The sequence below is a fragment of the Mercurialis annua genome, linkage group LG8 (genome assembly GCF_937616625.2).
Source record: "Mercurialis annua linkage group LG8, ddMerAnnu1.2, whole genome shotgun sequence".
In the NCBI taxonomy this organism is placed as follows: Eukaryota; Viridiplantae; Streptophyta; class Magnoliopsida; order Malpighiales; family Euphorbiaceae; genus Mercurialis; species Mercurialis annua.
Genome location: NC_065577.1, coordinates 1,053,027 through 1,079,196, shown reverse-complemented (window position 1 = coordinate 1,079,196; position 26,170 = coordinate 1,053,027). Strand labels below are relative to the sequence as shown.

The 26,170-nt window shown below is 33.9% G+C and overlaps 6 protein-coding genes across 10 annotated transcripts; 4 read left to right on the top strand and 2 right to left on the bottom strand.

Annotated features, from left to right (window-relative positions):
• The first annotated feature begins 809 nt into the window (after positions 1–809).
• Positions 810–3,970, top strand: LOC126660425 (D-3-phosphoglycerate dehydrogenase 1, chloroplastic-like). 2 transcript variants are annotated; one of them, XM_050353921.2, is made up of 4 exons: positions 810–1,467; positions 2,101–2,592; positions 2,680–2,771; positions 3,096–3,970. In XM_050353921.2, the coding sequence occupies exons 1-4, from the start codon at positions 924–926 to the stop codon at positions 3,765–3,767; spliced, it is 1,800 nt and encodes a 599-aa protein (XP_050209878.1). In that variant the 5' UTR covers positions 810–923; the 3' UTR covers positions 3,768–3,970. The 2 variants fall into 2 exon arrangements, with proteins under 2 accessions (XP_050209878.1, XP_050209877.1); XM_050353920.2 differs by having other exon boundaries at positions 811–1,467; positions 2,101–2,588; positions 2,676–2,771.
• Positions 3,971–4,356: 386 nt separating this feature from the next.
• Positions 4,357–9,498, bottom strand: LOC126660470 (sodium/proton antiporter 1). The gene is made up of 10 exons (XM_050354002.2): positions 9,214–9,498; positions 8,209–8,385; positions 7,942–8,070; positions 7,425–7,601; positions 7,173–7,279; positions 6,647–6,767; positions 5,873–5,934; positions 5,488–5,790; positions 4,941–5,235; positions 4,357–4,864 (listed from the first exon to the last, which is right to left on the bottom strand). The coding sequence occupies exons 1-10, from the start codon at positions 9,433–9,435 to the stop codon at positions 4,745–4,747; spliced, it is 1,713 nt and encodes a 570-aa protein (XP_050209959.1). The 5' UTR covers positions 9,436–9,498; the 3' UTR covers positions 4,357–4,744.
• Positions 9,499–10,947: 1,449 nt separating this feature from the next.
• On the top strand, positions 10,948–13,251 carry LOC126660479 (stress enhanced protein 1, chloroplastic). Its single transcript, XM_050354013.2, has 4 exons — positions 10,948–11,156; positions 11,252–11,356; positions 12,555–12,730; positions 12,981–13,251. The coding sequence occupies exons 1-4, from the start codon at positions 10,964–10,966 to the stop codon at positions 13,083–13,085; spliced, it is 579 nt and encodes a 192-aa protein (XP_050209970.1). The 5' UTR covers positions 10,948–10,963; the 3' UTR covers positions 13,086–13,251.
• Positions 13,252–13,374: 123 nt separating this feature from the next.
• Positions 13,375–15,205, top strand: LOC126660478 (ADP-ribosylation factor 1). Of its 2 annotated transcripts, XM_050354012.2 has the most exons (6): positions 13,375–13,529; positions 13,717–13,895; positions 13,992–14,062; positions 14,578–14,697; positions 14,777–14,895; positions 14,970–15,205. In XM_050354012.2, the coding sequence occupies exons 2-6, from the start codon at positions 13,748–13,750 to the stop codon at positions 15,097–15,099; spliced, it is 588 nt and encodes a 195-aa protein (XP_050209969.1). In that variant the 5' UTR covers positions 13,375–13,529; positions 13,717–13,747; the 3' UTR covers positions 15,100–15,205. The 2 variants fall into 2 exon arrangements, with proteins under 2 accessions (XP_050209969.1, XP_050209968.1); XM_050354011.2 differs by lacking the exon at positions 13,375–13,529 and having other exon boundaries at positions 13,546–13,895.
• Positions 15,206–15,764: 559 nt separating this feature from the next.
• Positions 15,765–17,082, bottom strand: LOC126660472 (LRR receptor-like serine/threonine-protein kinase SIK1). Its single transcript, XM_050354004.2, has one exon. It carries the CDS (start codon positions 17,009–17,011, stop codon positions 15,851–15,853), a length of 1,161 nt encoding a protein of 386 aa, XP_050209961.1. The 5' UTR covers positions 17,012–17,082; the 3' UTR covers positions 15,765–15,850.
• Positions 17,083–21,321: 4,239 nt separating this feature from the next.
• Positions 21,322–25,672, top strand: LOC126660474 (cyclase-like protein 2). Of its 3 annotated transcripts, XR_007635360.2 has the most exons (8): positions 21,322–21,776; positions 22,467–22,511; positions 22,951–23,023; positions 23,450–23,547; positions 24,037–24,107; positions 24,579–24,716; positions 24,803–24,846; positions 25,300–25,672. XR_007635360.2 is itself a non-coding variant. In XM_050354007.2 (7 exons), exons 1-6 carry the CDS (start codon positions 21,380–21,382, stop codon positions 24,702–24,704), a joined length of 810 nt encoding a protein of 269 aa, XP_050209964.1. In that variant the 5' UTR covers positions 21,322–21,379; the 3' UTR covers positions 24,705–24,716; positions 24,803–24,847. The 3 variants fall into 3 exon arrangements, 2 of the variants coding, with proteins under 2 accessions (XP_050209964.1, XP_050209963.1); XM_050354007.2 differs by lacking the exon at positions 25,300–25,672 and having other exon boundaries at positions 24,803–24,847; XM_050354006.2 differs by lacking the exon at positions 24,803–24,846 and having other exon boundaries at positions 21,324–21,776.
• Positions 25,673–26,170: the final 498 nt, after the last annotated feature.

Here is a 26,170-nt window from a genome sequence, read left to right as displayed (position 1 = left end):
ATATTTCTATAAAATTAAAAAAATTATAGAAAAGAATAAATTTTGTGTTGAATTATATATTTAATTAGTACAAATACTAAATTTACTACTAACATTTTTCAATTTTTTTTTTGAAAAGTACTAGTTGTATTCATCATGCATCCCACAAGCACCAACTAAACTACCATAAAAGTTATTTGCACATTTAATAATTCTCTAGGGATGCTTTTATAATAAAGAAAATCGAATTTGATATTTTAGAATGAAATATTGTAAGGCTGTATTTTTTTCTTCTCAGAATAAGGCTGTAATTTAAAAATGAGGAATTAAATCTAAAATTTATTTAAAGAACAATAAAATCTCTTGCAACTTTCTATTTTCGTGGGATTAGTAATAAATTAATCTCTTTCTTATTACCGATAAACCAATCATAATCAAGTCAAGCATAAAAACCTGGATCAAAAATTTTCATTTTTCGGGACACTCCAAATCTGTAAAATCAAAGAGTGTTTATCCCACACAACGGATGTGCCACGTCATTTTACAACAAGCCAATAATCATTTGCGATAGGAAATCTTTATTTATTGCTTATTTTTTTATCATTAAACATTTGCACATGGCCAACGCCTCATTGGTTTGTTGCACGAATGACATGGCGCAACCGTTGCGTTGTATAATTATTCAAAAACAAAATTAACAAATCCCACTCTCACTCCCACTCGTGAAGTCCCACACGCTCCCCCTTTCTCCCACTTTCCCGCTCCAAAATGCACTTTTAACTACCCACGCTCCATTGCCACGCGCGTAATTCACGCTCCTTCATCATTTCTTCGACAAACTTGCGCAAAAACCCTCACCAAACCCCTGATTATATAACCCACTACTCTCGGATCTAACTCCATACCAGAAAAAAACCCATTTCAAACCGCCGTTACCGTTAAAAATGGCCACTAACACCGTCGCTAATCTCCGGTCAACCGCCGCTAATAACCTCTCGTCTTTCTCCGTTACTTCGAAAGCTAACAAACTCCCAATCTTCTCACTCCCGGCGTTAAACTCACGGCGTGAGTCTCAATCTCGGTTTATTGTACTAACGGCGTCGCTCGACGCGAAGCCCACTGTGCTGGTGGCGGAGAAGCTCGGAGAAGCGGGGCTGGAGCTTTTAAAAGAGTTCGCTAACGTTGATTGCTCGTATAATTTGTCGCCCGAGGAGCTGTGTACTAAGATCTCGCTCTGCGACGCGCTGATTGTACGGAGCGGGACGAAGGTGAACCGGGAGGTTTTTGAATCGTCCGGTGGCCGGTTGAAAGTTGTGGGTCGAGCCGGAGTTGGGATTGATAATGTGGATCTTAGTGCTGCGACTGAGCATGGGTGTTTGGTTGTGAATGCTCCGACTGCGAATACTGTTGCAGCTGCTGAACATGGGATTGCTCTGTTGGCTGCCATGGCTAGGAATGTTGCTCAAGCTGATGCTTCTATTAAAGCTGGTTAGTTATTGGGTTTGTTTTTTTATTTTGATTTGATGGTGAATTTTGTTATTTGGATTCTCTTAGGCATTTTGTTGAACAGTTACTGTGATTTGTTGTTAGAAATGTTGAAAATTTGTTGAAATTTGCGATCCGGGTTGTTTTCGGTTTTTTGTCGAACACTTGGTGTGCTTTTTGGTTAAATAATGATCTTTTTTATTTTGATTTGATGCTAGTTTCTTGTGATGTGGATTCCCTTAGGACTTTCGTTGAACAATTGGTGTGCTTTGTGGTTAGAAATGTTGAGAATTTGTTGAGATTTGCAATCCGGGTTCTTTTTGGCTTTTCGTCGAACAGTTGGTGTGCTTTGTTGTTTAGTAATAATTTTATGTGTGATTGGTGGTTGTATTGAGTAATAAGGAGTAGGGTATGTTAGATCTGGTTGTTGTAATGATAAAGAATTGGGATTTAGGTTAGATTAAGTGACACTCGGGTTAAAAAAGATTCCACCTTGGCACCTGAAAAAAAGTTGGAATCTTTTATATTATTGTCTCAGGCTTTTAGTTTTGCTAGATTGTTATAGGAAATAGATAGTTTTTGGTTTTTGTTGGAAAGTGCTTAATTTCTTGTATATGCTTGTTTTGGGTATTTCAGGAAAATGGCTGAGGAACAAATATGTGGGTGTGTCACTTGTTGGAAAGACACTTGCTGTGATGGGTTTCGGTAAAGTTGGTTCGGAGGTTGCACGGCGTGCCAAGGGACTTGGGATGCATGTGATTGCTCACGATCCGTATGCTGCAGCAGATAGAGCTCGTGCAATTGGTGTGGAGCTTGTTGGGTTTGAGGAAGCCATAGCGACTGCTGATTTCATCTCCTTGCACATGCCTCTTACCCCTGTTACAAATAAGATTCTCAATGATGAGACTTTTGCGAAGATGAAGAAAGGAGTTAGAATTGTTAATGTTGCTCGTGGAGGTGTTATTGATGAAGATGCTCTTGTCAGGGCACTTGATGCTGGAATTGTAGCTCAGGCAGCACTTGATGTTTTCACTGAAGAGCCCCCGGCAAAAGACAGCAAGTTGGTGCAGCATGAGAATGTGACTGTTACTCCACATCTTGGTGCCAGTACTGTGGAGGCTCAGGCATGTTTATGGATCGGAAATGCAATTGTTCTAACTTTATTGTTTCTGTGACCGTGATATAAAATACTTTCATGTTTGATGTTGCAGGAAGGTGTGGCTATTGAAATTGCTGAAGCGGTTGTTGGAGCCTTGCAAGGTGAACTTGCTGCTACTGCCGTCAATGCACCGATGGTACCTGCTGAGGTATCATTGCAAACATCCTACGTTATCGAATTTATATTTTTTTTGTCAAGTTTGCTCCTTAATAAATTGTTTTAGCACAGGGTCATATATGCCGGTCCCTGAACTTATACGTCAAGGTCAATTAATTCATACTTAACCATTTTAATCAATTAATGACATTATTCTCTATTTTTAGTGTCCTTAATTGATTAAAATGGCTAAGTGTGAGTTTATCGACCCTGACTCACAAGTTTAGAGAAGACGGCAATGACCCTTTGTTCTAAATTGTTTGGAAGATGAGATAGTTAGCAAATGGTTTATCCTTATAAAATTCCTATTCTGCAGGTTCTAACAGAGCTGAAACCATATGTTATGCTTGGTGAGAAACTTGGGAGGTTGGCTGTGCAGCTAGTAACAGGCGGAAGTGGCGTGAAGAGTGTGAAAGTGACTTACGGCTCTACTAGAGCTCCCGATGACCTTGACACCAGGCTGCTCCGTGCTATGATTATTAAGGGTCTGATTGAACCTATATCCAGTATTTTTGTGAACTTGGTTAATGCTGACTTCACTGCTAAACAAAGAGGACTAAGAATAGCTGAAGAACGCGTCACTCTGGACGGCTCACCCGAGACTCCACTCAACTTTATCCAAGTTCAAATTGCCAATGTGGAATCAAAATTTGCTAGTGCCATGTCAGAGTCTGGAGAAATAAAGGTTGAGGGAAGGGTGAAGGACGGAGTTCCTCATTTGACTAAAGTCGGATCATTTGAGGTGGATGTGAGTTTGGAAGGTAGCATCATACTCTGCCGACAAGTCGACCAGCCTGGAATGATCGGTAGAGTCGGAAGCGTATTGGGAGAGGAGAATGTCAATGTCAGTTTCATGAGTGTCGGAAGAATTGCTCCACGAAAGCAAGCTATCATGGCTATTGGAGTTGATGACCAACCCAAGATCGAAACCTTGAAAAAGATTGGGGATATTCCGGCGATCGAAGAGTTTGTTTTCCTGAAATTGTAATCTTGATTTTGTTATGTTTTATGACTTCCTTCTAATGGGTATTGATTAGTTCAGTGTGGTGCACAATTTTGAGTTGAGTGCTTTCTATTAATCTTTTGGAGAAGGGTAAGAATAATACTTGTTTGAGTTTAGAGTATGTACTTTGTTGAGATATTAATCATCTCAAATTCATATTTCCTAGTAGCTTGTTCTTGCTTCATGAATCAATTTTCTTCAATCTCTGATTTGCTCTCATGAATTTAATTCTTATTTTGCTAGAGCATTATTCGAGAAGTTATATAATTTTATTTTATTTTATAAGACGATTTACGAATAATATAAATTTATAAATTGCTCAAAAAACCTTCTATTAATTTCCTAGAAATAATTTTATATCTTTTCTGTAACGATTTGAAATTGATGAAAAAAATTGTCAAAAGAAATCTAGTGTGTTAACTTTATGCATAGGAACAGACTGATCGGTTTGATTGAGAACTGAAGGTTAGTCTAGAACGATTTTTCTATAAAAATTAAAAATTCAGTTTAACATCTTCGAACCGAAAAAAATTATAAAAATAAAAAATTGTTGAACTGTTTAATGTTAGCAACATACAGAAAGAGCAAATTTAGGCATTTTCAAATATGACACTGGTTTTTCTTTTTATATAACATCTAGAACTATCATTTTACAAAGAACAAAAGCATACAATGTTGAACTTTATAAAACAGGTTGCAATACTCTCGCCTCATTTATTATCGAGAGAAGACGATAAATGTTTTAGAAGAACTCGGAACTCATCACATTATCGAAAATTTCAATGTTCTGGAACTCGGTTTATTATACCTTGTAAACACTCGATTCAACATTCTATACTTCTGAGAAGAGCTTGCTTCTACATTGTCGAACTATACTGCCAATTTGCTAGATTAGTCTGTCTGGCGTCTATGGACCCGTCGTTGCTTGAATCCAGTAAAATATTGATCTTCGCCGGCATGATTTATGAGCCCGAGAGGAATGGAACTTCAGCTAGCGTTGTGGGTAAAGAGAATTGAAGGTTATGGACTGCTAAGTAAGTTGCAATACCAGCAGCATAACCGGCAAATGCAAAACCGCTCACCTGAAAAAGGATTTAGTTCTTTAACCAGACAAGAAGATGACATATTGGTATAAGAGGATAATATAGTAAAATATACCTTTTTCATGTACCAAAAGAAATCCACCTTCTCCATCCCCATAAATGCAACTCCGGCAGCAGAACCTATTACTAGCATGGAACCGCCCGTCCCAGCGCAGAAGGCAACTAACTGCCAAAATTCTGAATCCTGAGGAAATGAGGTGAGATCATACATTCCCATTGTTGCTGCAACCAACGGTACGTTATCTATAATCGCTGATACGACCCCTATTGCACTTGCAACAAGTTCTACATTTGAAATATGGGCATCGAGGTAATTTGCCAATTCTCGAAGAATCCCTGCCGCCTCAAGGCTAGAAAAAAGAGAAAATAATGTGAATTTGATGTAGCGAAAGAAAAATAACAACTTCACTTCTAATATTCATATATTATCTTGCACGGAAACTTATCAAGTTCTACATTTTAGTGTTCACTTTCACTTCTAAAACCGCTTCGAAAACTCTGAAAGTCTATATATCATATTGTTGTAAAAGAATGTTATTCGCCATTTCCGTTTCAGCATTTCTATTGGAAACTACACAGTTCATGAATATTTTTGTCTATACCTGCTGACAGACAAAAGGATTCCGAGGAAGAAAAGAGCTCCTTGCGTGTCAATTCGAGATAAAGCCTGCGGAACTTTCAACTTCTGCCTTTCTGATTCACCATAATGAATAGCATCCGTAAGAATCCAAAGAACTCCGAGTCCAAGAAGCATGCCCATGTATGGAGGCAATCCCGTTAAGGCCTTGAACACAGGAACAAATATTAAAGCTCCGACACCCACGGAGAAAACAAGCTGTCCTCGAGGAGCCATTCTTTCAGAAGCCAAAACATCGGAAGATCCCTGATCTTTTCCATTAACTTCGCTACATGGAAGAAAAGAGCAGCTCATATCACCTCATCAATGAAGTTAAAACTAAAAATTTATGATCTTCAAAGAAAAAGTACCTTGTGAGTGACATAAGAGCCAGTGGCACAGCTAGAGAAACAGCTGAAGGTAATACCAAATTCTGCAAGTAGAAAAGACATGGAAACGAGAACTTTATCATATCACGGACGATTAAAGTCTGAAGAGGGCTTTCAAATTTTCAATATTTAAGTTGATAAATCATGCAGTGGCTGTACAAAATATTATGAACAAAGGGTCAACGCGCCCCCTGAACTTGTGACACATGGTCATTTAACCCAGTTTTAACTTGTTTGAGCAACTAACCCCAAAACTCTTCATTTTTTGGTCAGATAACCCTATAATTTATTTTTTTATTGCAAAAAATAAATTTAGAATAATTTTATCGCAACAATTAGAAAACATTTTAATTTCTATTTCGCATTACTCATCTCCGATTTATATTTTACGCGTTTTAAAAATACAATTATGGGGTTATTTGACCCAAGAATGAAGAGTTTTGGGGTTAGTTGCTCAAATAAGTTAAAATTGGGTTAAATGATCCTCTGTCACAAGTTTAGGGGGTGTGTTGACCCTTTGTTCAAAATATTATTCAAGGGCTTCTCGACCATTGAAATATATAGCAATTAACTGTTTTCATCGCTTATGTAGAGGATAGCGAAAAACTTAAAGTTTATTCTTTGTTAGTTGCGCTTTCTCATCAAATTTTTAAATATAAATAAAAAACGTCTAAGTCAAAGTCGATAGCATGCATTCTGTGGACAAGTGAACCTAACTAACAAAAGCATATTTCTTCCTTAGAATGATGAACAAACCTGCATTGTGGGCAATGTAGATATTTGACCATGAATCCATAGCATAGTAGTCGTAACATCACCGATGGGAGTCCATGCTCCACCTGCATTTGCTGCAATCACAACAACAGCTCCTAGAATCCTGTGAAAACAAACATATTTGTGAAAACAAATTTCTTTCGAGCTGCCTAACTAGGAAATAGAGGAGATTTTTCGTTTACAAAGGAACTAATTGCTCATGAGACCTTATAGAATTTTAGTAGTGTCTTTTCTTCAGAAAAGCTAAAAACGAAGAGCTTCAGCATCTTAAAAAGGAGTTTCTTCTATTGAGGGTGATGAATCCCTACTTTTTACAACATTGAGAAACAAAAATTTGTTTTCTTCAATTCCTTTTTCTCGTCTATCACAAAAGCAGTTCTATCAAATCTCTTATTCGTGCAGATGAATGACTAAAATTTTATATGAATTCAAATTAGCCCAAGATATGAACATGCATTATACAAGAAAGTATTTTATGAGATTTATTTATACAATTCTTAGTGCATACTTGCGGTATTCTGATGGAGGTACTAGTTTTCTCAACAGTGAAACCATGACAATGGTAGATGTCAAATTGTCAAGGATTGAACTAAGGAAAAATGTCACAAAGCCAACCTGCAACATTCCACAATCACCAGTCAAACACCACTGCTAATAGAATCCACTTCACTATTTTAATCTCTGATTACGAGTTTGATAACCATATATCTAAAAGAAACGAATTATCGATATGACCATGAGGATAGATTAGAGCACTAACCACCCAAAGCAAAGTGCGTGGCTTTCGAGTAGTGATATTGTCAGTGACCAGCTTAAAACCTTGATGTGCATCAACAATTTCGACAATAGTCATTGCACCAAGCAAGAAAAACACGATCTCACTAACTTCTGCAGAAGCGCGTGTCAACTCTGAAACTGCTATTTCAGTAGAAGGGGCCTGCTCAAAAAGGTCAAATGGCCATAATTATATCTTAACGATACTAGTGTCCGGAGAGATGGCAGTATCATGAGAATTGAGATACATAGAGAAGCACACTTAATGTATGAAATACGATTTATTATAAACTGCATGTCATCAGCAACAACCTACGTGGCACGGAGACGCCGAAAAATGGGAAATGGGGAAAGGTTATTTTTTTTTAAAAATAGTTTTTAAATTTAGAGTTCCGGAAATTCAGAAGTATTTTGCAAACAAAAACAAAATGCCGAAACATCATACCAGAAAACTTTCCGTGCAACATAGGCTAGAACTATTAAGCAGTGAATGAAAACCTTACCCCAATGCTTCTTATCACCCATAAGCTAACAGCCATCAATAATCCTACTCCACTTTTATTGAAAGCTAGAGACTCTTCAAAAATGATGCCTGCATATCCTAATCCAAAGAGTATTACCATAGCAAGATCCTGTCTCAGAAAATTTCACAGAATCAACTACAATATATTGTTCATAATTTTTGCGTAAGTAAGCATTTGATAACCGAACAATATTAAGCAGTTAATAATCGAACAATAACGTAATTCTTTCATATACAAAGGCTAAACCTGATTGGCTGCAACCCATGAATGGTTAATTGCTATAGCCCCCGTTCCAGCTGCTGCGAAAACTGCAAGAGCTTTTACCAGATCAGTCTTTGGCTGGTAAGTGGCTTCAAGTTGTTGTGAACTTGTTTCATCAACTGAACATATGGGGTCACAGGACCCTTCTTCTGGTATCACCTCCTGAATATATGATAAGACTTAACAATATGAAGTGCAAAGACGGCCATGAATACGTGAGTTACTCGTAACTGTCTCGAAAAATACTCAATATTAATCGAATTCGAGTTACTCGAGTTAATTGCCTAGTCAAAGTCGAGAATCAAGATACTTGGTTCACAAATCTAATCAAGCTTTAATTATTTACTCCAATATTTACAATAACAAATCCTTATTTTCCTTGGCAACGAGGACTCACTCCCCCGAGCCGAAGCCTATGATCACTGTCAAATCCCGGAATGTGGACAGCCCGCAAGCCCACATACCTAACAATTCCTGGCTATAATGGCTAGCAGCCCAATCCCAACCACTCCATTTATTAGAAAGAGCTTAGCCGATGTTTGAACCGAGACCATGGCGCCCAGATGGCTAAGACTTAGACCAGTAGAACAAACTCGTGCGGGCAACAAATCCTTATTGTATACTTCTAAAGTGTAACTTTTAAACCTTTATACATAAAATCGAGCCAAGCCAAGAGCTCGATCCTCAATTATTCTATCGAAAGGTCCGAAAATAAAACTGGATTAAATTTGAGTCGAGTTTTGAGCTTGAAAGTATTTCAACTCCTACATTACACCCCTATACTGCACTATGAAACCCCATTTCAACAATTCAAAGCAGCATTCCAATAATATCTTTTCTTTATATAATTCAAGAATACTCCATCAAAGCACAACCAAACACACAAACAACATTAAAATTGATTAAATTGAAATTAAAATTTTAACTAAAGAATGAAATGAAACACTTAAATTTGAAATATTTATTGAATAAAACCAACAAAAACCGAACCTTCTGCTGTTTCTCAGAGTTGGGTGGTTGAGCTTTTGCCTGAATAGAAATAAAGCCTCTAGCTTTATGTTCAGCTTTAGTAATAAACCCATTAACATGCAATTTTGAACCTCTTAATCCATGTAAAAATGGTGAGCTCAAACCAGACTGAGATGATGGTAAGTGAACTGAGTGATTCTTGAATTGGTGTGCTGGGTTCAGACCAAATGAAAGAGATGCCATTAAAGCCTGGTTTTATACAAGATTGGAGAAGAGGTGATAAGAGCTTAGTGATTGTTTTTGTTTTGGCTTATCCCCTTAAAAACCCCTCACCTTTTATCCCCAATTCGTTTGCACCCTCACATTGCAAAACCACCAAATATACCCAAATTACGACCTTTCACTTTCAATTACACCCTCAAGCATTGAATTGATCTCTTTTCACTTGAAAAAATAGGTTTATTTTTGTTTTAAATAAAATATTAAGTCCTATTTTAAAATATATGCTAAAATTTAAAGTATTGATTTGAACATTTTTCAAGTGAAAAGAGGTCAATTTAATGCTTGAGGGTGCAATTGAAAGTGAAAGGTCGTAATTTGGGTATATTTGGTGGTTTTACAACGTGAGGGTGCAAATGAAGTGGGGGTAAAAGGTGGGGGGATTTTAAGGGGATAAGCCTTTTGTTTTTGTTTTCTTGTGTTTGATTTTGCAGTTTTTTTGAAGATAAAATGGAATTGGCTATTGCCAGGTTTCAGTCAGACTGAGTCTTGGTGTGCAAATAGTGCAATTCATTAACGAGAATACGAACAAAGGATCAAGTTTACCCCTCAACTTGACACGGAATATCAAATAGGCCCAAATTCGCAAAACGGAATCAATTCAACCCACAACTTAGGGTAAGTTTGTTAGGAAAGATGAATTAAAGAAAAAGGTATAAGAAGGCTCATGAATTTTTCAATAAATTAATTAAAATTTTAAATGAAGACTCTAATTAAGGTTATAATTCAAGATTTAATTAGGTTAAATATAATTAGCTAAGGTTGATTGCGTCAAATTATCTATCCCACTTTCTTTTCGTAGTAGAGTGTTTTTGACGATTTTACAAATTTAGAGTTTTTTTTAACTTTATTTGACGAACTTGAACCTATTTGTTATAGTGTGCCAAGTTGAGGGGGTGAATTGATCCTTTGATCACCAGAATACTAACAAAATTAGTAAAAATATGCCAGAGTCTGAGCTCTTGTTTCTTCTTAATTGGTATTTTAATTCATTTTTAAGAGATTTATATCAAACAAATATTGATAACCATTTTTTTTATCATAAATATGATAAAAACAGAAATAAAGTTCATAACAAAAACATATAGTAATAAATTTATGCAAGCAATGCACTTTTCTATATAAACTTAAAATATATGAGTAAATTTAAAATTTAGTTTTTATCCATTAATAGTTTAATGGTAAAAATGATTAACAATTTGATATTTTTTTTGAGAATTGAATGCATATAAATTTACAATTTTTATATAAAATTGCAATTCTATCCATCACGTTAGCTAAAATTATGTTGAAATGGTGATAAGATATTTAAAAATACAACAGTAAATTTTAAAAGAACGTGATAAAATTACAATTTCATATAACAGATATAAATATATTTATAATCAACCATTCTTCTAAAAAGTTGAAATATTAATGTAAAAATAATAAGCGTTTAGGTACTAAAAAGAAAATTTAGAAAAGTTTAGACACCATTTTACAGTAAAAAAACATGCCACGTGTCAGATTGACACTCTCTCAATTCTCTGGTCATCTTCAACCTCCAATTAAGAGGATAAAATATCAAAATATCAGACTACAGTTAGCAAGTGAAACTCCACCAAAAAAAATTATCTGTTGCTGTCTCTCACAAGTCATGGCCGTAGCATCTCAAGTCTCAGCTTCTCTTTGCCTCTCAATCGCTCGTATTTTCATATATTTTGCTATATTTCAAAGTTTTCTTGGATTTTATTTATGTGATGTGCTCTTGAAGAAATTAATGATTTTTATATTGTTTCAGATTCTTGCAGTGTTAGTTCATCAAGAACTCATGCTGTTTTTCGACTACCCGGTTCGAGGTTAGCTCCAATTAAGACAACGTTTGCTACTGGCTTGCCTCTGATTTGTAAGATACTGAATTTTCTCTGCTCTTCTTGATTATGCATTGTTGTTTTAATGAATTTTTAGCTGAATAAATTCTGATGGGTTTAGTTAAATTAAAGTTGATTGTTTGAATTTGGAGATAATGATGTGAAGGGAAGTTAGACAGGCTTTACTTTAGTACAATTAGCTCCTAGGTAGCACATACACGGACATGGAAACGGGACACTTGGATATGGACACGGAGAAATGGTGTTATTTTAAAGTTTTCTATGTAAAAAATGATGTTAGGTGTTTGAAACGTCATGTGTTTGACACGTTTCCGGAATGGGAAACATTGATTGAAGGAAGTGTTTGTGCGACCTAGATAAGCACAAAGTGGCTCGAATTAGGAGGAGAGTTAAAATTTGTGCATTGTAGTTAAGTTTATCTGGTCATGAGTCTCATATTTGGGATGTTTTATTGTCTGCTAAAGGATTTTACTTCACTTTGTGTACAATGTAGGGGTGTGCAAATGGTCAGTTTAATTGATGTAGTTAAATTTGGTTAAAAGTTTTAGTTAATTCAGTCGGTACGATTAACTCGATTATGTCAGTAAAATATTTGTTCCGGTTACGGTTATTTGAAAATTATGTTAGCCCAATTAACCGAATTAACTGAAGATTGTATATTTATTTTAATTTTGTTCTTTATATTTTTATTGGTTTAACCAAATTAATCGACTAATTCGGTTGGTTTGGTTTGTAGTTTTAAGATTTCGGTTAGTTGAGTCAAATTGAATTCGGTAAAAATTATAATTCGGTCAGAGATAAAGTAATTTGATTTATTCAGTTTTAGCTCAACCGAACTGGCCGTCGTTTTCTCACTCCTAGTTCAATTTTGTTTTATATGCCAGCAGTAGGCTGGTGGTAAATAAAAGAAAGAAACACTAAAGAATGAAGGAAATTAAATCAGTAACTGACTTTTGATTGAATGAACTCAGTGTTGCTCATGTCTATGTAATTGTAAAAGATTTCTTTTGTCTGATTCTCGCGGTGGCGGTGATCTTTCTTGCCAAGAAGTTGAAATCGAAAACAGTGTTGTTAAACTGCTTGAAATCATACGCCTACTTTTGAATTCTAATTTCAAAGAGCTCTTTTATCTTCTTTGCAACTAAAGGACCACTCAATGCTCTATCATGATGTGTAATAAGCAGAAAGCTAATAGTTATGTTTGGTTTCTAGTGACATCAAGAACTTCTCACCAGACAAGACGTGCAAGCAATGCAACATTGGTTTCAGTTAGAAGCGAGCAAAGCACCCAAGGCAACGGTTTAGATGTATGGCTTGGGCGATTTGCAATGATTGGCTTTGCCGCAGCTATCAGTGTAGAAGTAGCCACCGGGAAGGGACTTTTGGAGGTATGGCATTCTAACAATTTGTTGGTACAAACTATCATATTCAAAGCATGCTCGTAGGAATTAGTCTTGTTTTTTTTTTGTCATGGATGCAATGTTACAAACTCTTTCGAAATCCTTTGATACATGGAATAGGGTAATTTGCTTAATTGGCCTTTGAAACATAAAACTTACTATTCACTTTCTACCTTGCACCTCAGGCTAAAAGCTAGTTATTGATTTGAATTGGCACTGTTTATTTTTCGGTTTGCAGAATTTTGGGCTTACATCCCCCTTGCCAACAGTAGCCTTGGCAGTAACGGGATTGGTGGGAGTCTTAACAGCTGTTTTCATATTCCAGTCAGCTTCTGAGAATTGATTCAACTCAAGCTCCTTGTTCGGTAAAGTTTTGTCATGGAAAAGATCTCTAAGGTTTCATTTTTCTTTGTTTCCAAATGTAATGTATATTCAATTCTAAGAATGGAGTAACACTGAGAATGTAAAACTGATTGAATCTATAATATGTGTGCAACTTTTCCCTCCGATGTGCTGCTTTCTTGTAATATTATTATAATGAGGTATGTTGCACGGAAATGAAAAGGCTGAATGTTGAAATAGAAGATGATGAAATGATATATTTTACAAGAATATGTAATAGATATAAAATTTCAGAGTCTTAGAAGTATTTCTAAAAACGGAAATGAGACCCCGAAATGTAGCACTCGATAGGTTTTCGTGCAGCAAATATTTTTTTTGAGACGGTAAACACTGGGATTCTAATTCGGGATCTAGCGCGGACAGTATAACTTCCTCCCCAGTATAGGTAAACATTCTTTACTTCTTTTGAATTTATTCTCATTGTCTTTTTCATGTGATTCTTTACTTTCAATCCTGCATTTAAATTCCTCATCAAGTTCTTTCACCATCTATAAACATTGAATGTGTATTCCTTTCTATTACAAAAGGGTTTGGCTGTCTTAATTTATGCACATTTTTTTTATTATGATTAGTGCTTTCTATTTTTCTCGAACTGATTGTGGTATGGGCGCAATCATATCTCGTCTTGCAAAGAGGTTTATGCCACAGAGTAGAGTCAGGATTCTGATGTTGGGGCTTGATGATTCTGGAAAGACGACCATTTTATACAAGCTGAAGCTCGGAGAAATTGTCACGACCCATCCAACCATTGGTTGGTTTCTGCCATCATAAACTTGCCATCTGAAATGATACTATAATTTATATTTATGTGCTCTATCTAATTTTAGGATGTTTTCTATGCATACAGGTTTCAATGTGGAGGCTTTGGAGTACAAAAACATTTGCTTCAGCTTATGGGATGTAGGAGGACAACAGAAGGTACTGAACTGAACTTTCAATATCTTTCTTGAATTTATATTTTTAGTTATAAGCAATGACAGAGCCATGGGATCCGACGGATAGCCATAGTCCCCTAAATTTTCAAAAGAAAACGATTTTTTTGGAAATAAAAAGAAGAAAAAATATATTCTAACCTCGGAGATAAAAATTATAATGCTAAAACATTTGAATCACGGAATTCCTGATAGAGCAATTACCGGATAACTTCTTTATATAACCATCAGAGTCAAAGTTCCCAGAGGTCGACCACTCTTTGTTTAAACTCCTCTCCTCAATTATCTGGATATACTGAAAAAGATATACTTGTAACGAAATTATGATTAGCCCCCTTGTATAATATGGATTCCAAATATTCATGATTTGAATGTGAATAAGTCGAATTAGTTATTCTTCGGTTTATTTTAATGCCTCTTTAGTTATAGCTTTGTCGCTGATCATTAGGCTAACAAAATTCTGTATGAATCTGAATCTTTTTCCTGCAAATTTATTATCAGATTAGGCCTTTATGGAGACATTACTTTGAGAAGGTAGAAGGATTAATCTTTGTGGTAGACACCAATGACAGAGAAAGAATCTCTGAAGCTCGGAACGAGTTGCATCGGATTTTAGGTGATGTTAGTAATCTCTATATCGGAATATCGAATAATGAGTAACAAGGACTAAAAATGACAAACAAGCATGTCTAGATTGCAGGGTGAACTAAAGGATACAACACTGCTCGTCTTTGCGAATAAGCAAGACTCACCGAATGCTATGCGTATCGACGAGGTTGCTGATAAACTCGGCCTGCACGCCCTTCGCGAACGGAGCTGGTAATGCACTTTTACGGACTATCCGTGTGAACAAATTTGATTGGTGGTCTGATTTTATGTATTGGTTGGTTCAGGTTCATCCAGAGCTGCTCTGCTATGCTTGGTAAAGGACTGTATGAGGGTCTAGATTGGCTTTCCAACATCTCAGACAAACCAAACCGAAATGACCAAAAAATTAAACTGAACCGAATTGAAAATCGTTGATTCGGTTCACTATTATTAATAAGTTTTTCAATGAAAATTCTTCAGAATTCACACTGTATGATTATGATATTCGATAGTGTCGGCATTCAGACATGTCTCTTTCTCACTTATGTATCTCAGATATCAAATTTCCAAGACAGCCGCACGTGACACACTGTCATTTTCACTTCAATTTCAAGCAAACTCCACCGATTTCATAACAACTCAACTTCTTTATATGAGTGTAAAGTAAAATTCTTATGAACCAATCAATATTTAATTTTGTTTATAATAATAAAAAAATTCATATTAAATTTCAATATTTCACCTTCATATTGATTTAATTTCATTCGCGCTTTGCAACGTTAGCCTATAGTATGTTTCATTAAAAGAAAACTAACAAATGTGTAAAAAAATATCGTTTGTTACTTAAAAAACATCACTTTGTAACAAACGACGTCGCAACATAAAAATATACTATACAATTTTACAAATTGAAAATCTAAAACGTGCAACGCAATATGTTGAAAATGAGATTAAATAGTTACAAAAGTACAATATTAAAATTTCAATACAGCAATAGAAGCTCAATTTAGACAACTAAGAAAAAATTATGTAGACATTTTATACATATAAAAATGCAATGTTTCTTGAAATAACTATATACAACTATTTAAAACATCCAATTGTACACTCAGAAAAATTATTATTTTTATTATTTAGGCTCTACTATAAATAAAAAATATATAAATCTGACAGATTCGTACTTATACTAAGATTTTGGTTTCCATTTGCCACCATAAGCTTGTTTACATACATTATTTGATTTTTGTGAAGGCGTGCACAGCTGAGATGACCCTGGACACCCTTGTAGACAATTATCCCCCAAACTTCCGGTGACCAGAGTTTCACCGGCAAAGAATTTGGCCGGTGGTTTACCAATCAAGAAATTTCCATCTAAAAACAGTCTTCTCAAACTCTTTTTTCGACTATACTCCAATGGGATCATGCCACGTAGCTTATTAAATCTCAGTGACAGAGATGAAAGCAGAGGATAATATGCAAAATTTAACGGTACGTTACCTTCAATTTTGTTGAAACCAAGATCAACCGCTACGAGATCACTGTCACCATTTACAGGCTTTGAGATCTCAACACGTGTCAGACTATTATTGGCTAAATTCACTTGCTGAAGCCCTGGTAATAGAAAGAACCATGATTCTAGTACTCCATTAATTGAGTTTTCACTGAGTTCAATCACTTCTAACCGAGTTAACCCGTCAAATGACGATTTAAGCAATGACCCGGTTAAAGAATTGTTCTTTAAAGCTAATTCTAGTAACCCGTTTGGTAATTTTGGTAATGACCCGGTTAAATTATTGTAAGAAAGATCCAATCTTGTTAAACTCGACATTAAATTAATTGAATTTGGTAGATACCCAGATAGAAAATTATGTGAAAGATCCAAGCTTTGTAACGATTTAAGGTTCGACACTGAGTTTGACAGTGACCCGGAGAACGAGTTGGATCGGAGAGTTAGAGTTTGGAGATTTGAGAGAGAAGAAATAGAAGAAGGAATAGGACCGGAGAAGTAATTCTCAGAGAGGTCAAGAGTTGTGAGATTGGTGAGTTGAGAAACGAGTGGAGTGAGTTGGCCTGAGTAGCCAACTGGGTCGAGAGTGAGTTGGGTGACACGAGTTGAGTCAGATGAGCAAGTTACACCGCAAATGAAGTGGCTCCGGCGAGGTAGGAGACAAGGGTCGGCGGCGGTGAAGTCCCATGAGGCTAGACATGACCATGATGGGATTGAGTTTGGATTGATTGATGATTTGAAGGCTTTTAGAGCTGAAATGTCTTGAGTTGAAGTAAGAGCTAAAATTAAGACATTTTTTGTGTTTAAGAGAATTAAAAGAAAGAACAAAAATTTGATCATTTTTAGGTATAAGTTGGAATTTTTTGTAAGAGCTAATGAGTTAGCAATGCAATGAATCAATGAAAGAATGTAGTTGAAGGAGCTAGGAGTTGGGTTTTTATTGTTTAGGTGTGGGGGGAGAGTAGGGTTTTAGAATCTAACCAAACCGGCCGATTCAACCGAAAATTAAAGTTAGTTCGGTTTGATTTAAAAAAATATGAAAATATGGTTCAATTTTTTGAGTTAGGCATTTCCAACCTAGAACATTATATAGTGTTTTTACTCTAATATATTGTATTATCTTTCACATTAAATGGTGAAGACATGTTATAAAAGTTATATCATGTTGTATAAAAATTTATTTTGAATTGTTAAAAAAATTATATTTTTTTTATATTATTTTTATAAAATATGGCAATTTAAAAAAATGATTATAATTTAGAGCATCAAGTAATTTTTTTTATTATAAAATACTATTATAAATATTGAAACAACGATATGTTATATTTCAACATTCGCATTAGTATTTTTTAGTTAAAAATCGTTGATGATTCATATTGAAAAAAAATAAATAGGTTGCAATTTAAATTAACAGGATTAATAGTATATGTTTAAGTTAGAAAATATACTAAAATATTATAATTTATTTTACAATTGGTAACTTTTTTATATAACTGATTTTTTTTTAACAGATAGAATTTAATCTAGGTTAGTTGTTAGATATATGTTAAGTTAAATCAGCCTTATGGGTGTGCTGTTGAAGCGGTGCTTCTCTCCCGACTTATCTATCTCTTTCTTTAACCATATATCAATTGCTAAGGATGGAGAAGTGATGGTTTCCGCCCTATCATTTCTTCACCCGAATGTTTACAATTTCTTTGTTTTGTTATTTTTTGAATTTTTTTAATAAATTGTTCTATTTTTGCAGGTTTTATATCTTTTGATGAGTTTAACTCGTTTTATAAAAATGATTGTTATATATGTGTATGTTGTTGGATCTTATTAAGATCTTATTGCTCTGGACGATCCTAATAGTTGTTTCGATAATTTTTTATTCATTCAGATTACTTGTGATGTTTAAATTTGTTATTACATACTCCCTCCGTCCCATTTAAGAAGAGACATATCTCTTTTTTATTTGTCCCACTTAAGAAGGCCATATCGTGTTTTTTGTGCCAATTTATATAAATTTTCCTTTTTTACCCCCTTTTCTCTTTCCATAATTAATGACTATTAGTCTATACACAAACTACAACACTATCATAAATAGGGGTAAAATAAAAAAACACTATAATAGTTAATGCTTCCTTAATCTATGTGAAAAACTCATTTGTCCCTTCTTAAACGGGACGGAGGGAGTATTATTGTTGGTTCAACAATTTTTTGCAATGGTTCAATTTTTTCAGTTGTATGTTTTGTGAAGAATTGAGTTTATATTAACTTAAAAGCAATTATCTTTTTAAAAGTTTGTAAAACAGATTTATAATTAAGCCGTTTATGAGTGTGCATAAATCTTTTTATCTTTATCAGATTTATAGATTTACAGATTTGCCTTACATCTTACTCTTGTATGTCTGTGTTGATCTTAAAAAAAACTGAATATGTTAAAATTTGAAATCAAAATTTCGATAATGTATTTGGAAAATTTAGCCATTTGAGCTAGATTTCACCGATTTGTTTAATTGGTTGATCTACATTATACGGTACGATCGGATAGTGAATCGATCAATAATTATCGGTTCGGTTTTTAAAACACAGGTGGAGAGCACTAAAAGGAATATGGTTGGTGTTGGTCATGTAAACATACACGTTTGCATATCGTAAGGTATGAAATATATTAAAAAAAAGTTGAGGTTGGAGATTTGCTGTCCATTGGGTGTCTAATTTGTCTATGTGCAATGATGCTTTCATATATTGGTGGGTTCACTTTTATTAATGGGTTTGCTGAGCATAGTTTAATTCTTTTTTTTTGATAAGTTCATCCGGTTTTCAATTTTTTTTTTTGATAAGCTCATCCGGTTTCCAAGACTTCGCCCTGACTAATTCGGATTCGACCCGTGTCGTGCACCTGGCAAGGTGGGTGAGTCTTTCAGTGGAAATTTTCTGCATTTACAAGGAGTCGAACCCAAAATCTTACTTAAACGATACCAAACCGCTTACCACTTGGACCAATTCCCATAGTTTAATTCTTTGTAACTATTTTTTTAAATTAAATTGCTGGTGAATTAGTTGAGTTCAACCAACTGATTACTAGTTTTTAAAATAATTTTTTTTATTTTTTATTTTTTAAACGTCTTAATTAATTTAATCAGTTAAAATTTTAGTTTCATCAGTCAAAATCAGTTAAATGTAGAATTTTCAACCAATCTAATCATGGTATTTTATCATTTCAAGTAATGTTTTTGTTTAATGATATGGTGGGATTAAGTTAAGAGTAGAAATTCATTAAAGTAAAAGAAAAGCTACTATGCGATTTTATTTGAACTTACACCCTAGTAAAACTTTGACAAAAAAACCCTAGTGAAGTATTAAAGTACTCTTAATACTTTAAAACTGAACAAATAAAAGTACTTTATAATTGTAATACTATTATTAATATAATTATTGTCATTATAACTGAGTTTCTGAATGAGACAATGAAACCTTTTGTTTAGTGCTAACTAAATAACAATATGAAGACTTTGAGACTTATCCAAACCTTAATTATATGGCATGTTGACGACAGCTTGATTTGGTACTTATCATTTTCCGCTTTGTGATTAAAATAGTTTGATTTTACTAATTTAATAATATAATTTAATTATCAAAAAAAAAATATAATAATATAATTTATTGTTCATTTCTCCTCTCTTTCCATTCATACTCATATGAAAAGCCACTAATTAATTAATTTAATTATACATGTAAGCAAATATATATCTAAAGCAAAACCAAAAAAACAAGTACTGACTGGGGATGTAAACAAACCGAATTGTTCAAAAGTTGTTTGGCGTTCAACTCGATAAGAGCTCGATTCGTATTCTAAACAGCCCAAAGTTGAACTTAATTTTATGTAAATTTATTTAAACGACTCAAGTTTAGATATATAGGAGTTCGATCGTTTATATTCACAAATAATTCGTATATGAGCTCGTTAAATAAATGTGAACGAATTCACATTCGAGCTCATTTAAAATTTTATGGAATGACTTGTATAAGATCTCGCGAACTAGCTCTTATATGTTTACGAACTACTCATTTAACATTAATTTGTTATTGATATCTTGAATAATTGTTGGTTAGACTAATCTTTAGATATTTGGTGATTGTCTATTGACATTTGTTTCTTATTAATATTTTGAATAACTAATCTATATTAAAAAATTAGTAATTAAATAATATATTTTAGATTTTATTCAGTTTGTATTCGATTGTTTAGATCTTAAATAAGTCTTGTTAGTATTAGTTGGTTAGGTGTTAAACAAGATTGTTATATGATCGTTCATTTAAGTGCTAAATGATCCGAGTTTGGATTCTTTTAATATCCAAACGAATGAGCACAAGCCGAAATCTAATATAAAAATTAAATTTTAAATTAAATTGAATATAATTAAACATTTTGTTTAAAACTCAAACGAACATGAATATATTATCATATAATAAATCCAACATGAACATCAAAAAATTCCGCTCAATTCGTTTGCAATTCTAAACTGATTGTGCATTGTCTAACCGTCGATCATAAACTGCCACTGATTTATTTTGATATCATATGTTTAAATATTTTGTTTTCTCTCTGTTTTCCCGTCATATATTATCCTTTTTAAAAAGTCTTGGATAGTTATATAAAAGTTATCACACAATGGGTAAACGTTATACTAGTTGTTACTAAACTTTTAGTTCTACAGCTGTATGCATGAAGAAATTTGATATAAAGAATATATTGTAGTTGTACTAACTTTGGCGATATTATTATAAGATTGCTATTTTGGAATCAATCATTAAAATATGTCCGTAGATCATATTTTGATTATATCATAATGAGTTTTAATAAATCATGGAATCATATATCATAATGAGTTTTAAATGTTTTAGTGTTTCAGAAGATTTTTATATTCTCCTTTCTAATATCTTTGTCATACCGTAGTTTTATCTCGATCGGATCCCTTGTCGTAGAGAGTGCGTGTTTTAATACGGATAAAAATTTAATTTTTCTTCTATTCAGAAAATAATTAAAAAAAATGCTCCTTCGATATATTTTAAAGCTAATTTGATAAATATTGAAGTCGAAATACTCAAAAAAATATTTAGAAAAATTAAAGGAACCATTTAGTATAATTCTCCTATTGATAAAGTGCCAAACTAAACACTCGAAGTGCCAAAAACAAACACAGACAAAACAAAGTCACCATGTCAAAAACAACCTTAATTTGCTTCCTCCTCCTCCTTACCACCATCTCCGCCACCACCCCCGCCTACCCCACGATCCCCGGCACGGAGGAAACCACCGCCACAGCTTCCGATCAACACAATTTAAACCCAGTACGCAGAGAAGTGTACGGAGATGGCAGAATTTTCGATATCAGTCATAGATACACTACAAACATGCCATCTTGGGGCTCCGACGACGGTTTGGGACAGTTTCTTTCGCTTCCGGCGAGCATGAAAAATGGGTCTCATGCAAATAATTCGGAGATGAAGTTGCCGTGTCATACTGGGACCCATGTTGACGCTCCTGGGCATGTTTATGATCACTATTTTGATGCTGGGTTTGATGTTGATACACTTGATCTTGAAGTTCTGAATGGTGGGTACTGGGTAGTGTGATCTTTTTATTGGGTCTGTGTTCGTTATGTGTTTGATGAAAGTACACAGTGAATAGTTTTGACCTTTATTAAGAAAAGTATAGAAAAAGATTTAGCTTTTGCTAAGAATGGGAATTCGTAATTGAATTACTGGGGTTTAGTATAATTAAAGTTTTTTTTCTTTTTTGATTAGTAGTTTGATTAATTACATGGTCATAATATGATTTGATTGTTTTAGTGTCAAAATGCTAATAATACTTTGTTAACGCCCGCACGGGTTTGGTCCAGTGGTCTAAACCTCTGATTGTCATGGTCACGGGTTCAAAACCCGGCTATGCCTTTTCTGATAAATGGAGTGGTCGGATCTGACTGCTGGCTACAATAGCTCGGAATTGCCACGTATGTGGGCTTGCGAGCGGTCCACATCAAGGGTTTGACAGTGATCCTAGGCTTCGGCTTGGGGGAGTGAGTTCTTGTCACCAAAAAATTAGAACTTTTTTGACTGGATTATGAGTTTTAACGTACTCGAAAAGTTTTTGATTTATCTTAAGCATTGAATCAACTGTTTGATAAAGTGACTAATTTGTTGTAATTTGATGTTGTTTGTAATAAATATGTATACGAATGTTATTTGTTTATAGTGCAATTAATTGTCTATGTTGTTTGTGATTTGTTTGTTTTTATTTCAATAGGACCTGCTCTGGTGGTTGATGTTCCAAGGGACTCCAACATAACTGGTATGTGTTTGTTTCTAAAAACATTATGCACTTGAAGTTTTTGGTGCTGAATTGATGTAAAAGAAAAAAACCGATTAGCCCGTGTGAATATTGGTATCAAATGCAGCAGAACAGAGTTGGTTCGTCATTACAGCCTATTTTGAATCTAAATTTCTGGGGAACTTGTGTTATTCATTTCCCATTTTCAGTAAGGTAGTAAAGGGTCTGATCAACTACTATGGATGTTGAAATCACCAAGAATACGGATTTTTACAACTTGTAATGATTTTGAGAATGTAATGCTGTTTTAATCTCATAGTAACCACAAATTAAGTACTTATTTGGATGTTTGTTCTCATATCATTTTTGTCCCTTCCTATTATTGTCTTCTAGGTTAGTTCCACTATGTTAATTTCTTTTATCCTTTCCTACTTCAGCTGATGCAATATATGTCTTACAGCTGAAGTTATGAAATCGTTGCATATCCCCAAAGGTGTACGGCGTGTGATTTTCAAAACACTGAATACCGACAGGTAAATTTTCTTCAACTCAGTTAGTTTGTTATCGCATGCAGATATGTTATCAAATAAGTGACATATACAATGTTTTTTTCAACAATTTTATTGAGCTTTGTAATGAGTTTGTTGTATATGAAATGTTAACATAAACCCTGTTTAGGTGATTTCGTAAAAAATACTCCTTGCCTAAATCCATGCTCTATAATCTAAAAGATAATTGCATCCTTATTTTGTATATGCTATGTTTGTCTTCTCATTCCTCCTAGTTATTAGACTGAGTTTTATGACACTTTTTGTTACTTTGTTTTGTTCGGTATCTGCTGGTATCTACATCATGGATACCTGGATCACCGTAATTTGGTGCACATGATATTTTATTTAGTAAACGAAGAAACTGGTGACATAGACCATGTTTATCTAAAATATATAATGCCATCTTAGGCAGCTTATGTTCAAACGTCAATTTGACACGAGCTATGTGGGATTCACAAAGGATGGAGCGCAATGGTTGGTAGAAAACACAGACATCAAGATGGTTGGTAAGCTATTTTAACCTTCAACTACTTTGATATGTACAAAGAGGATGTTCTTTATTGCTATGCACATAATATGAGAGAAATGATTTCTAAGCTGAACCTTATAAACTTTGGGTGCTTGTTTCATTTGATTATACTGAAATTTCAAAAATAATCATGATAAATTGCAGGAAATAGCATATTATTTCTAATAAGATTAGTAGACAGAACCTCTTTATTTCATTACGATATTTGTCAACAAAAGTTGTATACTTCTTGCCACTTGATTCTGACAGTAGACATTTAATGCGTAATTGATCTAATCTTTTCCTTAACTGTTTGAAGCACAATTCGGTTCTGAAATAAAAGTCTTGCAAAACTAGTGTTTCATATATGGAATTCACTAATTCAGATTTATATGTCATTTTTTTGCAAACCTAATTGTTAAAATTACAATTTCTATCATTCACAAACGCATTATCTATTGTTAACTTTATGCGTTGCCAACTGTAGGAATTGATTACTTATCTGTTGCTGCCTACAGCGATTTGATTCCGTCTCATCTTGTTTTCCTAGAGGGCCGGGTAAGAATTTCTGTCCAGTCAAATAAATGAATATGTTTTCATCAAAGAAAAGTAGAAATAGAAGAGATGGAATTCAAACCCCGGTTGGGAGGCACATAAGGAACGTCCACTATGCCACAAGAAAATTTCTGTAATATTTGACATTGAAAAATATATCCGGTCACTGATATTTTTTTTGTTATATTCTAAAATTTATCAAAGAAAAGTAGAAATAGAAGAGATGGAATTCAAACCCTGGTTGGGAGGCACATAAGGAACGGCATACTAGAAAATTTATGTAATATTTGACATTGAATAATATATCCGGTCACTGATAAGCTATAACCGAACCAAATCTAAAAATTTAATGTGGTTCTGTTTGATTACATTCTTTTTTTATAACCAAACAATTATGGGTTGAGAAGCGGTTTGGTGACAATAAAATATGCATGTGGAATCTACATTCAGCACTAACGCATTTATATGTTTCAGGAGATCATTTTAGTGGAAGGACTAAAACTTGATGACATTCAACCTGGAATATATTCCGTCCATTGCTTACCTCTCAGGTTGCTCGGTGCGGAGGGGTCTCCTATAAGATGCATTCTCATCAAATGATCATTTTCTTTTGTAAGTTTTGGGTAACTTTATGCATCACAGTGACTATTTTGGCATGTTAGTCATAGAAGTGTGATATATGCAAATGCAAATCACAGGGTGGTTCAGACTTTTGCTATTTCTGGGGTAATTGATTCTCAAGGTATCTAAAACATCGCTTTAATTATTTCGTTTTGGTGACTAAATTTTGATTTGTTTCATTAGATTACTAAACTTTAATTTTACTTTAACGGGAGACTTCCAGCAAAACATGCATATGTAGCAATCAGTTTATTTTTGTTTTCACGTATGCGTTATTTCATTTTAGTAGGGAGTTTTTAGGCTAAATTCTGTATATGTGGCAAGCTTTTAGGCAAAAAAAAGCTGCCATGTATGCATTTTTAGCCAGGAAATTTTTCGTTAAAATTAAATTGGAGTTTAATAAAATAATCAAAATAAACGAATTAATTTTTAGTCACTAAATCAAAATTAAGCGATAGTTTGAACTATCCTGATAATCAATTATTAAATCACGAATTGTTATTTCATTTTTTTTCTTTTCATACGTATCAAGTTAGATCGATATGTGCTAATGGAAACGGTCGTCTTCTTGCAGGAAAAATGATGTCTCCATTAGTTTGAGCAGAACAAGACAGTTAATGACCGTAAATGATCATAACTTTGGGGCAAGATGCTATGTGCAGGCATAGTTAATTACTAATAACTCCCCGACGTTAGGTTAAATTTATTATTTCCTTTTGTATTTTAAAAAATTATTGTTTCTTCTGATATTTAGGTATTCGATTACTGAATCTCTCCTCGTAAAGGTCTTTAGTTACGTGAAATTATAATGCTAGAGAGAAATAGCTATATTAACTTAATTTTAAGGGGTTGATAGTAATTATGTGTATTCTCTATGGTGTACCAGAGGTAAAATACAAGATATATATCTACTATTTACAATAACTACTAGTTATAAGTTTCGTTTTCGTTGAAAGAGAGATTTATAGTTGAGCGTCGACATTGTCGATAGTTCTGATAAAACTCGAGATACCGCAAGCTTATAAAAAGAAAATATGCTAATGCTTTTATTGTCCAAAATACATTTAATCATGGAGTTGTGTATTATACGTATCTTTCTATTAAATTTTGAACTGTGGATATCCATTTCTTTCAATCTTTGACTGCCAGCAGATGGTCCAATTGGAATATACAAAGCACAATTATTATTTTTAAAAAAAAAAATTGTCAATTTTTAATAAAGGTAAAATTTTTTTTGTCAATTTTTAATAAAGGTTCTCTTGCGCCTTCCTTAATATAAAAAATTAAAGTATGTCAAGTATTTGAGTTTTGATAAAATTATCCATAATTTATCAATATTATACCTTTAGTTATTAAAATTAAGTAAAGTGTAAAACTGATTGATTACTTAATAAATTATAGTACTTTTTTTATATAAGAAATATAATATGTTAACTCTTTTAGTT